This window comes from Kryptolebias marmoratus, linkage group LG4 (genome assembly GCF_001649575.2).
Source record: "Kryptolebias marmoratus isolate JLee-2015 linkage group LG4, ASM164957v2, whole genome shotgun sequence".
Lineage (NCBI taxonomy): Eukaryota > Metazoa > Chordata > Actinopteri > Cyprinodontiformes > Rivulidae > Kryptolebias > Kryptolebias marmoratus.
The window spans coordinates 21,763,121-21,777,259 of NC_051433.1; the positions used below are offsets into that span (position 1 = coordinate 21,763,121).

General features: G+C 43.2%; 1 protein-coding gene and 1 non-coding gene across 2 annotated transcripts; one reads left to right on the forward strand and one right to left on the reverse strand.

Moving 5' to 3' along the window:
• Positions 1-8,181: 8,181 nt before the first annotated feature.
• On the reverse strand, positions 8,182-13,121 carry rpn1 (ribophorin I). Its single transcript, XM_017425144.3, has 10 exons — positions 12,765-13,121; positions 12,016-12,080; positions 11,221-11,527; positions 10,923-11,132; positions 10,648-10,840; positions 10,197-10,296; positions 9,969-10,107; positions 9,541-9,660; positions 9,218-9,463; positions 8,182-9,145 (listed from the first exon to the last, which is right to left on the reverse strand). Exons 1-10 carry the CDS (start codon positions 13,002-13,004, stop codon positions 8,963-8,965), a joined length of 1,803 nt encoding a protein of 600 aa, XP_017280633.1. The 5' UTR covers positions 13,005-13,121; the 3' UTR covers positions 8,182-8,962.
• Positions 13,122-13,337: 216 nt separating this feature from the next.
• trnaf-gaa lies at positions 13,338-13,410 on the forward strand. The gene has a single exon. It is a non-coding gene; the product is annotated as a tRNA-Phe (tRNA).
• The last annotated feature ends 729 nt before the right edge of the window (positions 13,411-14,139 follow it).

Here is a 14,139-nt window from a genome sequence, read left to right on the forward strand (position 1 = left end):
GGGAAGGAGGGGGAAGGAGGGGGGGGGGACCTCTGCAACTCGTGCAGACACACAGAAAAATCAAACACACACACAGAAAGAATAAAAGAGAGAGAGAGAGAGAGAGAGAAAGAGAAAAAAAATAAAGAAGGTGAAGTCTGAGTGAATCAGAGACAAAAGAAGTAAATAATCTTCATTAGGAGGAAATATTTGTATTAATGCAAACATAAAAACACTTTATGGTTTCATGTAGGAAAGAAAACTGCAGTTTATTTCTACAATTTTGAGCAGAAAAAAAGTTATTGCCTGGATTGCAAACGAAATGTGGTGAAAACACAACTATCCCCTTATTTATTTATACATACGGGGGTTTTATACATGATTTTATATAAAACACTGTTCCATTATTCTGTTAAAACATAAGAAATATGAGATACCCTTTGTGTATTTTATATTAGTTATTAAGAATTAAATGATAACAGTAGTTTAGCTCATTTACGACAGAATAAATACAGAAAAAATGTTTTAAATTATTATTATTATTATTATTATTATTATTATTATTATTATTATTATTATTATACTCTGTTAACAGTTAAGCTTTATTTTATATTCGTATCTTTTTGCTCTCGCTTTGTTAATCCATGCTCTGACTGCCCTGCACACACACGCGCACACACACACACACACACACACCACATCAGTGTGCGCGCTGCCCGCTGATTTCCGTGCAGGCAGATAGAATATGCACACCGCATTAGATGCCGAGGCCCTCTCCTTCTGATTATTACCAGGGGGTAATATTTCATCGGCACCGCGCAATCTTTGTTCCCCGTGAAGATAATAAATGGCCTAATCGTTATCAGCAAACTGCTGGGGGGGGGGCAATGGAGGGTGGTGGTGGTGGAGAGGGGGTTCAGCACCGACCGAGGCTGGAAGCGGGGGTCCAAAGTGCTGCTGAATAAATTGGTGTTCCTTATCTCTCGCGCCCAGATTATCGCCGCCTTTTCAAACTTGCACAACAAATACATTCAGTGCATCTAATGCATCATTTGTGCGGGAGTGTGGGGTGGTGGGGGTGGGGGTCCCGCAGGTTGATAGAGACAGATAGGCGCGGGGAATGAGACATATTTACACGTTTTTTTTTTGTTTTTTTTTTACAACAGTAGGCTCCGTATTCGGCGCTTATTGGCCGGACACTTGGTTACACACACTTTCCATATCAATACAAGCTTTATTAGGCATGCATCGCTCTAATATGATGCCTATCTGTCTGATTGATCTCACTCAGGTCACATGGAGCCCTGTAATCAGTTTGGATTATTTTTGTTGTTTCATTTCGGACTGTTTTATGGTGCGTAACTGGCAACCGATACCCGGACTGTTTCTTTTTTTAATTATTCAGCAGCGCGAAATACAGATGAGAAGATAAAGCAATTATGCAATTATACTTTCAGGCCTCCTCCTCTCCTCTCTGAACGGGCCTGTTGGTTTTTTTTTATTTATTTTGTTGGTGTTTGTTTTGTTTTTTTTAGGCCCATCTTATCATTTCAATAAACTGCTTTTGCATTTGATTGAAGCCATTTCCCTCCTTTCCATTTAAAAATTACACCTTATCTATTTTATAGCCGATGTCAGGCTTTCATTTGAGGAATATTAAAGAGCGCGTGCACACTTTAGTCACGGCTGACCTTTTGTTTGCAGAATTGAATTGATATTTTCATCTTAAAAAAAAAAAAGAAGAAGTTCCAGGAAAAGAAGCCAACTGTATGATACAAAATGTGATGGGGGTATTTATGGGTTTTAGCCAGAAAAATAGAAATAAAATAGAAAACATTTTTCTTTTCCTGCTCCAATACACACACACAAACACACACACACACACACACACACACACACACACACACACACACACTCACACAAGCACACATTCCCCTTTTTAATACCGTGGCATCTCCACCGGCCCCGGTGTTCTGATGGTCTCCAAGACAACCGAGATAACGGTGCAGCAGTTTTCCATATCGGTCCCGGAGTCTATTATAGCTCGGGATTAGCTCTCTTTCCGAAAAGGTCATGCACAAAGTCACCAAACCTGCTCTTTTCCTCCGCCGTATGGGCCCCTGCGCGAGGGCACATTTATAAACATGCGCGTGCCATTTTCATTTAATGCCATTAGACTAATAGCTGCGCGCATTTTCCTGCGCTGAAAAAAAAACGGTGACATGGAGACAACGTTAATGAGAGCTTTCTGCAGAACTTTAGTGTGGCGTGGAGGGAGTTTCACCCTGCAGGAGAGAGGAAATGAGCTGTCCAACAGCGACCCCTGGCGGGAAGAAGGCGCACTTCAGCAAAGCAGGCGCGTTCCTGAGCATTGGATGGTTCCAGAAAGGCACCTCATTTTCACACTTGAGATGGACCCCTAAAAGCTATAATGTCACGTCCAACGCTTTCAGTCGATTTAAATCATTACTTATAATCCAGGCTGTGCTGGCAAAAGACAAGAAGTTGGGCTGCAGCTGCTCCAAAGATGGTCCGGACTGTCACAGGTCAGTCCACTTTTCAAGGCACATCTCACTGATCTGTATCCGTTTGGATTAAATGTGTTTTTGAGTTCCTCAGGGTCTCTCCACACATGTGTCATGGTATTTAATTTCTGCAGAGATATTTAAGGAAAATCCTACTCCTCCTGCAAGCATTTCATCACTGTTGGTGTTTTGACTGTCGAACTGTTGACCCAGTCTCAGGTCTCCGGTCTTTAGATAAGCTGAACTCTTTAAGTACCGTCTGTACTGTCTGTACCTGCCTGCGTAGTGTTCATATAAGGTGCCTGCAGGTCTGATTGAATAGCAACAGTATTTGGTTTTGAGTCATCATGTTGTATTCTGTCTTACATTGTGCTGTTAAATACTGTTTGGAAGCCTCCAGTAAGTTATGGCTGTGTTTTCCTTTGAGATGACCTCTGTAATGATCATATTTGTTTTTTAGGAGTTTTCATAATTTAGCTTAGTTGAGCCTCTCTTCCCTGACTTTGGTCATTACTGGTCAAGCATATAGTTTGGCTCCAAACCTCATCAGGTCTTTTTCAGCTTTTATGCCATTCAGCTCAGCCTTTTATATTCTCCTGTTATATCCTGCCTCGATGTTTAGCTACCTTATGACTGTTTATGATCCTGAAATGGAGTGTATTAATTTATTTAGTTTGTCAAATATGGTCCTAAATTAAAATGAAAGACCTAGCATTCATGACGAGAAAGGACAAAGTTCTAATGTTATCAGCATGAGATGTGTCGGTGAAAGATCTCACTGTTAGGATCAAAAACTACGACTCTAACGTTTAGCTCAAAATCTGTAAAACTGACTAAGTTATATATGGTTTTGTGTTGGCTAAGGCCACTTAACTTTAGTGTCCGTCTTAAATTGGATTCAGAAGTTAATCAGCAATAGATGTGCATCCAATTAGTACTGTAAGAGTTTTAGTAAAATCCACTTAGTGGTTCATAATATCTTTTGCTTACAGACAAAAACAAAGAACACACACACAATATCGCCCTTTACAACACTAACAACACTTCTCAGTAATATTTAAGCAAACTGAATATATTTGGACTGCCAGTATAAATGGTTTGAATCTGTTTGTGACTGAGAAATTTCAGTTTTCCACTTAGATTTGATTCTAATCGACTCTACAAAAGCAGAAGTGGTCCAAAGATATTTCTGAAGCCAGTGTATTTGCTCAGATGTTAAGAAAAGTGCGGCAAAGAAAGTGTAATAACCCAGAAAGAGAGGGAGAGCAGAGCACAGCTGGAATGTTCCAGCTGGGATTCCCGGGGACTGGACAGGAAGTTAGAGGAGTACTGACAGGAAGTGTGTACTGCACCGTGTGTAGGGAGAAAGGGAGAGATGTTTCCTGTTGGTTCCCTCCACATGTTTAGACGCCTTGAGTACTCTCTTACCACCCTGGGCTCTCTTGGTTCACCTCACAGCCAACATGCACAGAGTGTACTCTACTGCCGGGATTTCCAAACACCGGGCCAAGGACGGAGAACGGTCTGTGGGTCATTTAGCAACAGGCAGCAACAAAATAACAAAAACTTGCTGGTATATGCAGCAGACCGCTGCTCTACTGTATATACCAGAACGCAAATGCATATTGCTAGGAATGCTATTAGAGGACGGTGATAAGCCAAGACAGTAAATCATGTGTGCATGGTAGGATTGTGTCACAGGATGCAGATGTCACTACATAAAGTGAAACTTCCTGCCCATCAAAGCAGTCAGTGCCTGTTTAATGGACTCACAATCTGCAGCCCACAACAGAAAGTGGGCTTGTGGAAATCACCAGGCAAGAAAATCTAAGAGGGAGAGCTGGTGGAGGGAAAAAAGAGGAAAGAGCAAGTGAGGAGAGACATTGTAGGCAGAGATGTGATGGAGCGATATGTGGATTGCAAGAGGAAAAATCTCTTTGTCTCTCCTGAGCTGAGTGGACAATCAAAGTTTCCTATCAGCTCTAGAGTAGGGGAAATTGGCTGCCCTGGGAAGGAGAGGGCCACTCTCGCAGCCAATGGGAAGTGCCCCTGTCACTCTAATCAGGTCCGATAGAGAAAGTAGGAAACCAGCACGCGTGTGTTTGTGTGTGTGTGTGTGTATGTGTGCTGACACACGGAGGCGAGTGTGTTTTTAACAAAAAGCAGCTTTGTTTCACTTGTCCTTGGGTGATCCGAGATTGATACGAAGTCTGGAGTGGCCTTAGACCTTCATCTGCAGCTTATCCTTTGCACTGGGAGACATACATGAGCCACTCGGTCGGTGCGTGTTTTGGCAAAACTAGCTTTGAGAGGCATGACCATCAGTGCTTTGATGGAGCGCCATGTGGCAGAGATCAGTGGGTCTTAGTGGGAGCTGTGGACAGTTGCATACAAGGGCAGCAAGGGAAGAGGATTACTGTCTCGTTGATACAAATCCATAGAGAGAGGGTGGCTGACATCAGTATGCACACAGATGGAGCCAGGAGACAGGATGTAAACATCTGCAGAGGAGGAATGTGACTTTGGACTTTGGTGATGGTGGGGGTTTTTTTGTGTGTGTGTGTGTGAGTGTGTTATCCATCCTTCCTGCTGACCCCTCCCCACCTCTTCTATGCCAGACAAGAATGTGTCTCTCTGCGCCCAGAACCCAATCCTCTGTTTGAAGTGGCATCTCCATCTCTGCGCTCACCGAGCCCATCCTTGCCTTTCCTCTGCCTGTCAGAGTGTCTCGTCTGTCAGAGCCCCTTCTCCTCCCCGCCTCCTGCAGCTGTGCCAAGGGCCACAGACGCCTTCATTGTCCTCCTTCTTCCTCGCCCTCACGCTTCTGCGCCCGGCCGCATCACACCTGCCACCTGCACTGGGCGCAGAAGAAGCCCCCTGTGAGCTGAGCCACGGGCTGCTTTCATCCACTCCTCACCTCACCCCTTCAGAGCCTCTCATCCCCTCGTCCCGGCACCCTGTCACTGAGGAATGGCCGGTGCAGAGGGCGCAGAGGGCCGGGGGCGGAGAGCGACACAGTGCTCCCGTTGTAGAGACGTGTGTTTAAAGCAGAGCCAGAGGGAATCAGTGCAGGTGAGCTGTGTGTGAGTGTGTCTGAGGCTGAGTTCTGTGTTTTAGATTCAACTCATATTTCTCCTATTTGACGACATCCGTTCGCGCAGCAGGACTGGTGGAACTGGATGAATTTCTGTCGTGATGAACCTGAGAGTGTGTGCATAATAACACGCTGACAGTGAGGGTGGTGGCTCTGTCTCAGTGATTTATGAGAGTGTGCCGTGAAGGGTCTTCTGAGCAGGATATTGTTCCCTGACTGGTGACTTCTGCCTTTCTTTGTGCGTGTGTATGTGTGTGCGTGCACGCGCGTGTGTGATAGTGGATGTGCATTTTAGAGAAAGAAAGATTAAGAGGGAGAGTCGTGCAGGTGAGCCCTCAATGCAATCAATCACCACCAAGTCACAAGGCCCAGAACTTGTGGCGTACACGCATTCACCTGATATCTAGTTTGACTACACAGTTTTTTGCATATTCATTATTTCTGGCAGATAAAAGAAAGAACGCAGTCTGCATCATTACTACACCCCAGGAAAGGAAGATAATAATCAAACCCATGCCTGAGGGGGATCATGACAGCTCAACCACATGGCCCAACCAGTTCCAACACCCTGCAAAAACCCCCAGCATCCACCTCAGAGTCACGCGCACACACACACGGTTTGCCACATCAGGATACAGTGCTGCACACGAATTCCGGTTTAAACAGTATTCTGCTCAGTTTACACTAACAGATCAACCGCAGGCCTTGTGCGACCGGTAATCATATCCTGGGCCAGAACTGAAAAGACTGAAGGAATAAGAGATGTGCATCCACCCCCACCCTTTGCTCCCACATCTCTGAGGTGAAAAGCGTCAAATGGATCACGTTTGCTATGAGCAGAAGTCGTGGCGTACGTACGTGGTCAAGTGTGTGTTTGGTGCAGAATTTGAGTTTTTCCTCACATGGGTTCTTTATAACGTGTCATGCAAAAACAAGATGTTTTTTTTTGTGAGATCAGTTTCTTACACAAGTAAGTTCAAATAAACAAAAGAGCTAAGAGCTTGGACCAAAGAATGGACTGTTTACGTGATTTTAAAGCTAGATGGTCTGGGAGGAGGGCCACGATTAGTCTAAAATGCATTTTATGAAGATGTTTTTAACTTACCAGTTATACGAATTGGCTACAACCCTAAATCTGAATCTATTTTCACTTTGCCATAACCTTGAATTTCCATCAAAGCAAAGATTTGCTGGAATATTAGTGGAGCAGGATGCCAAGATAGAAAGAAACACACACATACACACACAAGCAAAAACATCATCACCCATCTTTAACCTTTCAGCTGCAGGCAGTAAATAACATGTAATGTATGTGAAACACTTGTTTCTTATGTGTTTTTTGGAACATTTTCAACACGTTCATGTGATCACATGTGACAACTTCACATGATTTCTCTGTAATGAATTTCATATAGTTGTGGGTGTAGGTTTTTATTTTTCATTTTACTACGGTTTGTTTTATTTTTGTTTCATGTTGTGGTTTTTCTTTAGAGTCTTTGTGGCTCTTTAATGCCTCACTGTGCTTTTTTAAAATTTCCTCTTGTTGTAGTTTGTTATATTTTTGTGACTTCATGTTAAATGAATTTTTTCTTTTTTACTCTCTCTCACAGATTTACTTTTCCCATACGAAACTTGAGGCCCCTGATCCTGTTCATCTATCAGAACTGTCCTGCAATCTGTTCATTTCTCCAAGATGTAAAGATTCAGAGTTGGAGTGCTGTCAACAATGTTTCTTGAGAGACCTTTAAGGTTGGACTGAATTTTCTGAGAACAGCACATTTAGTAATGAGCTCACAGTGATCTGGTGGCATCATTGTAGATTAGAGAGCAGACGTGAGCTCAGCATGTTCAGCCCCGTCACTCGGGTTGAGGTAGTTGTCGCCTCGCTGTGAGAATGAGCCTCAGCGGCTCTCTGAAATTTCTCCTCTCGAGCACAAACACAAAAACAAACAAAAAAAATGTCATTGTATGCCCTTTCACCACCCCCAAGCATCAGCGCTGACGGACATTGTCTTTGGTTTCTCGCTGCCGTGTATTTTCAGAATGATTATTGTACAGGGCATACAATATGTGAACGGCATCATTGTGAGAGGAGCCAGGCTGTTATTATGGAGCAGGAAATGACCTGCTGGGACCCCTGATGACCTCGCAGGGAAAGAGACGACCTCAGACTGACCCTCATGTTTGTCCTGAGCCCAGACTTTAACGGAGGCAGGACTGCTGTTCTGATGGCCGAGGAGGAGACAGGCTGATAGGTGGAGTTACACTGAAACAACGAATGCAACAATGTGCAGGAAATACCCTATGAGGGGGCAATATTTAACAGGCACTAGCCACAGAGAAAAAGTCCCAAAATCTTATTTTGGGTTGTCTGGATGACATACTTTTTAAATGTGCATGTTGGCAGAGACTTAAATGGGAAGTGCACTTTCAACAATTCACTTTCTGTTGAAAAAAAGGCCTTCATATAGTGAAGTGTTTTGTTGCACAAGCATGCCCTCTTGTGGTAAACCAAGGGTACTACTTAGTGAAAAAGACCAATCAGAAACAGAAAAAAAAATAAGGCCTAAACTAAAAGATGAGTTTCTCAAAACTTTATTCCAAATGTGACAGTGATCCACATCATTGCCTTATTTGACAAATAACTGTTTTGCATCATTCATGTCTTTTCTCTCATACAGTCTAATCTCAATTTTTTTTAATCTCACAGTCCCAAAAAAAAAAAAAAAAAAAAAATCATACAAAATGTAGAAATTATGACCAAGTCCATCATAGACAAAAGCTGACAATGACACAGAATCAGAGCGTCAAATAGAAATGACAGTCCAGGGCAAGTAAAAAAATGAAAAAAAAAGGAGAAAAGATTAGAAAATACCATCTTTTTCACACTTAAAGCCAGAAATATTTTAGTATTAGAATACAGTATTTGAGTAAAGACATGAGACCGGAAACACTTTGGCCCTTCAACTATTCATTTTCAAATCAGAACCCTAACCATACATTCCTAATGGTTTAAAAAAAAAAAATGAAGAAATCCATATCTGAACATAAAACAAAGAGTCAAATCTGAGCCCAGTGCAGCAAAGACGGTAGCTCAAATACAATGCAGAAACTGAAAAGCTAAAAGCTGTGATGTAGCTGCTTTGGAGCTGAGCACGCAGTGACAAGTTTATCACCAGGCACAAAGGCACAAGTCCAGATAAACCCATCACTACTCTAAGATGAGATGTTAACAGTTTATGTCTGGATGCAAGGATGGTAAGGAAAAAAAAAAAGTGTAAACTGTGTCACATTTTGTTTATTTATTTGTTGCTTTATGTCGTGCAGAGGGGCGCCTGTGTGTTTCTGAGCGGAAGGAGAAGGTTTAGAGGGCATCCAGAAGACTGTCGATGCGGCCGATGAGCTCCTGTCTCTTGCTGGTCAGGTTCTTCTCGCTCTCGATGTAAGACTCCTTCTTGACTTTCCCCGCCACCAGACGCTCCGCCTCCGAGCAGGAGCGGCACACCAGCTCCTTCACCTGGCCGTCCAGCTTCTGCACCTCCACGACCTGAGGAGGAGAGAGGTGAGGTCAGCTCGGCCTATCTCAACTTCAACACTCGTGACAAAACACGCTGCGCACCTTTTCAGCCAAGTCGGAGCCCTCGGTCTTGAGGCGGGCCTGCAGCGAGGTGATCTCGTTGGTGAGCTGGCGGTGGTCGGCCTCCAGAGTCTTCCGACCGCTGTTTAGCGCCCCGGTGTCGCGAGATTGTTTGTACCGGTTGACCACCTCGTCCATGTGTCGGTACAGACCCAGACGTTTGTTCACCAGAGTGAGCACCTGCTCTGTGATGGAGGCCACCTTCATCCGCACCTCGGCAGCAGGATCCTGAACAAAGACCAGAAAAATGACGACCGACCTGACAAAAAAAAAAGAAAGAGGCGAACATAAAACAGGTTCTTTACCTTTGTGATGGCAAAGTCCAGACGTACGTAGATGATCACGGTGAAGAAGAGGATGTAGAAGGCTCCAACAACCAAGAGAGGCTCCTGCAGCATCAGGATCTTATTGAAAGTATAATGAACCTGGAAATGGAGAAAAAGATCAAGATATGTGATGAGCAAGTTTCTGAATCAATATGGTTATAAATTTTAGGTAACAAGCATCTGGCACGAACACAACCTGAAAAAATAATGGCTGTAATAGCAACTTTAATATTCATTATTCATTTTATATGCGACTGACAAATCAAGTCAATATTTTGGTAATATTATATAACATTTGCACAAAGAAGCTTAATGTAAATTCCTCTACTGCTGTTTCAGGGTTAAGGCTGCACACTTCTTCAACCACAGGATGCTTAAACTTGCAGCTTTTATGCAGCTCCTCTTACCACGAAATCCTGAATGTGTTGCTCCACCAGGTTGCTTTTTGTGGCCACCAACACCGGTCGGCCAAACGTATCCAGGTACGTGTAGTGCAGCTGGTTTGGCATGCGATCGATTTTGTAGGGGGTATCCACGTGGATGTTTCTTGAATAAGCAAAGCAGGAAAGCGGGAGAAATTAACGCCGGCTTTCTACTCGACTCAGCACAACGAGGACGGTCAACTAAACACCTACTTGGCGCCTTCTGGCAGAATGATTTTCACAGTCATGTCGTCAATAACCTGGTCGTCGTAGACGTGGTCAACTAATCTCATTTTTAGTGCATACTGGTCACCTGGGATACAAAAAGATGCAATGTGTTAGCAAACGCTACTTTATTACATCTGATTATTAGAAACATGTCTTTAAAGCAAGTAAAACTAGAGGTTAAGATGATCAGCTCACAGTTATGTTTCATGAAATAAAATGTTAAAAATCTAGTGAAAAGTAATTTTTCTAATTTCAATCCAATCAATCTTAGTTTAGCACCATTCAGGAGTTGCTAACTGTCTCTCCATAACAAAAATCTGCAGGATTAAAGTCCTTGGATCTTTTTTTAGATGTGAATTTTTAAAAAACAGTCTTGGATTTTGTTTATACTTTAAATAATTGCCAAATCATTTCTCCTGGGATCGTGAGAACGCACCTAGAGTGTACAGGTATTCATAGCTTGGCAGATTGTAGCCGATGATGTAGTGGGTCTTCCAGCCTCCGAACAAGGGGAAGCGCGGCCTGACTTCCACCTCCACGGAGTCGTCCAGAACCTGCAGGTGGGAGGTGGAGATGTTGCCGATCTCATCCCTGTAGTACACGTCTTGAGCCGAGGCAGGAAGGATGGTCTGCGGACGAGAAGAGATGCGGTCACGACACATATCACCAACCCAGAGAAGAGAAGTGCGATGCCCAGCAAAAATATGAAACCTTGAAAGACTTGACGGACGAGATGCCGCTGTCTGACTGACGCTGGTAATCGTAACGCGAGAAGGGCCCCTTCAGAATGGCTCCTGTGTGCCTCAGATCGACGGTTTCCTCAACAGCAATGTTGCCCCAGTGGGACACCTCGATGGTGCGAGTGATGCCGGTTATAGTGAGGAAGGGTGTGTTGTTCTCATAATGGATCTTCATCGTGTCCTGACGAGTTGGAAACAAATGGAAAATTCGTTAGTCGCCGTTTCTGCAGCTTCACTTACAAGCTCATCGAACCCGAGGGGAGCTGTACCTCGCTGAAAGGAGCTATGTCTCGGAAGGGTCCGTACTCAATAATCTCGTCGGTCTTGCTGGGGTTGCCGAGCTTGGTGTAGCTCTCCACAGTCTTGGAGGCCAGGCGGACACGTGTGGTCTGGCTGCGGGTGGGGTACGGGGAGAACCAATAGTGGTTCCCCTGGAAGATCACCAGCTGCCGCTCAGCCTGAGTGATCTGTGTGGGGAAAGGCTTCAGGACGTGGCTAAATGTCATATCCACCTTCGCTTTCAGCTGAGCGCCTGGAGCCAGGCTGGAGGGCAGCTGCACTTTGTAGAACTCCCCTCTGTCAATCAAACATGTATCTCAGTATCACTTTATGTTCAAATCCACTGATTTCCAGTTACCTGACTGGTTTAAAAGTAATTAGTTTGTGTTGGAAGATTTTACAGTACTAAACAAGAAACTGCAACACCAGTTTCAGTCTTGTCCACAGGTTGAAATAATGTTTTTTGTTTTATTTGTACACAGTGCCTTACAACTGTTAAAACAGTAAGAGATTTTAAAATGGCCTGTTCATGTCCAAAGTCCAAAACAAGGTGCCTACATGTTTTTGCCAATGTGAAGATTTCAGATGAAATATTATTCTTTTACTGAATACCAGTAAAAGGTTAACACTGTATGTGCAGTTACCACTTTTGATTAAAAATAACAGCTAAAATGAGGCATGTTATAAAATAGATCTGTACATTTTATAAGCATTGTATATGCAAAATAAGAATATTTAATTTGTTTGAGGACATACTTATATATATTAAGATGCTGAAGTCTTACCTTTGACCCCGAACTGTTGTTTGCTCCAGCTCAAGTGTGCCATCCTCCTCTTCATCGCCCTTCACCTGTAAAAACAGGACAATTTGGACATATTCTTAAAAAAAACCCAAAAAACTAAAATCTACCGGAAGCTCGGCTGGATTAGTGAAGTGCACAGTGATAGTTTTAGTGCTCCATCAGACTGTTTGTGTTTCATTCCCAGCAGAAAGGGGCAGGCCTGTGCGCAGTCACAGGCGGAAATGAGCCGCCCAGCGCATACGTGTCGTTCAGCCGCCGACACAGCGTGGAGCCCTGCGGAAGTCCACCTCTGGATACTCGCACCTTTTTGGCAAATTCAACCCATTTAACCCGGCTTTAGTTGATAAGCACACTGCGAGAGGTGGCGTGACTGCCATGCATTAGTAAATACACAATTCACAACAAATTCAACCACTAACTACCTTCGGCTATTTGACTTCCGCGCTTGCAGAATTCATGAATGAAAAGCTATATCATTCATTTGAGCTAGCAATAGCAACCATTTCAATCATGCATTTAATGTTTTTTTTTCCAACTACGCTATTAACCTTCAAACCCCTGCAATGAAACTTTTTAAAAATAAACAAAACAATGAGAGCTGCAGGTTTTCCACCGTCTTTAAATTGATAATTTTTCTCAACTTTATACAAGTAGCTCACATGCTAACGCTAGCTAGTTAGCTGACAACCTGATACATTGTTAGAAGTGTTACGTCTTGCACTGATGCTCACCGAGGCTCCGATGAATGCCAGATGCGGTGCCAGGTCAGCCTCCACCGCTAAGACGAAGCTGTGGACGGAGGACTGTCCCTGGTTGGACAGCACGATCTCCGTTGTGATCTTAGCCAGATGAGTGCTCAGGTCCAATGTCCTCTTTACATCCTCGTTTACTAAGCCGTCCGCTGAAACCTCGGAGCTGAGAGCGGCCACAACCAGCAGGCACACGGTGAGAAGCGGTGACGTTCGTGGCATCGTCAATGGGAAATAAGAGCTGAAATACTGGGGCGACAGCGGCAAGTTTGCAAGAAATGTACAGCAGCAGTGAAAGGCCGCCGTTGAGCTCTACATCAGAAAGGATGACGCTACATTCACTGAGGCGTGATGACGTCATTACGCACGCTACAACGTGCTCTGAAACCGTCGAAGCAATAAAGAGCGTTTAACTCGGAAAGTTACACAACATGTGCTTTCAAAGCATTAACTCAAGTTTAACAACATGAGACGTACTGAGAGTTTGTACTTATCAAAGTTGAAGAGTTGCGTATTAGGAAAAAAATGAGTAGGGTCGTAAGAGGACATATTCAAGCCGAAATAGCTCAGTTGGGAGAGCGTTAGACTGAAGATCTAAAGGTCCCTGGTTCGATCCCGGGTTTCGGCAGAGGGGATGCACCTTTTGAATACAATCGCAATTTATTTGTAAAGTTTGGTTACTTCTCATGAAAATGGACAACAATAACCGGCATTACTTCCTATGTCACCAGTAAGTAATTCAAATTCATTAGGTAAATCTAAAAACACTATAAGAGTGGTCAGTCATCCACACTACACTATGCCTCCTATACTTCCACTGTTCCTGATTATTTTGACCTCTAGGAACTCAGTGATAATTAGTTTTAAAGACAGTACAAACGCAGAAGTTTCTTGGTGGGTAAAAAAAACTTTTAACCTCACAGACTCCAAATCACATGCCATTTCTATCATAAAGGCATGTGATTATGTGAAAATATATAATATTTTTATGATATTCATATAATTATTTAGGATATGGACTGAGATTTTTGATTTTTTTCCCTCCATTCTCACTTTTGTAGCATGACAGAAAGAAAAAGAAAGAGAGAAACAAATGTTAAAATTGGCTTATGTAATCTTGTTTACACATTATAAAATGAAAGTTTACTCTTTTTTTTTTGGAAAGACAATTGAAATGTGACAGTGTGGGATTAGGCTGGCTGTCGTAGACAACTAAAATGATTAACCCATCCATCCATCAGTCCATTTTCTTTACCTGCTTCTCCATTTTGGGTCACAGGGAGCTGGTGCCTATCTCCAAAATGATTAAACAACTTTTCCAATACTTTAATTCTAAATAAAAGATAAATAAAACACA

Bases quoted from the DNA above. Each gene is read 5' to 3' on its own strand.
- rpn1 (XM_017425144.3), bottom strand. From the start codon at position 13,004: ATGCCACGAACGTCACCGCTTCTCACCGTGTGCCTGCTGGTTGTGGCC. The intron at 10,297-10,647 runs GTGCGTTCTCAC...TTTGTATCCCAG, and splicing joins TGAATACCTGTACACTCTAG to GTGACCAGTATGCACTAAAA. The intron at 9,464-9,540 runs GTAAAGAACCTG...GTCTTTGTTCAG, and splicing joins TGGACTTTGCCATCACAAAG to GATCCTGCTGCCGAGGTGCG.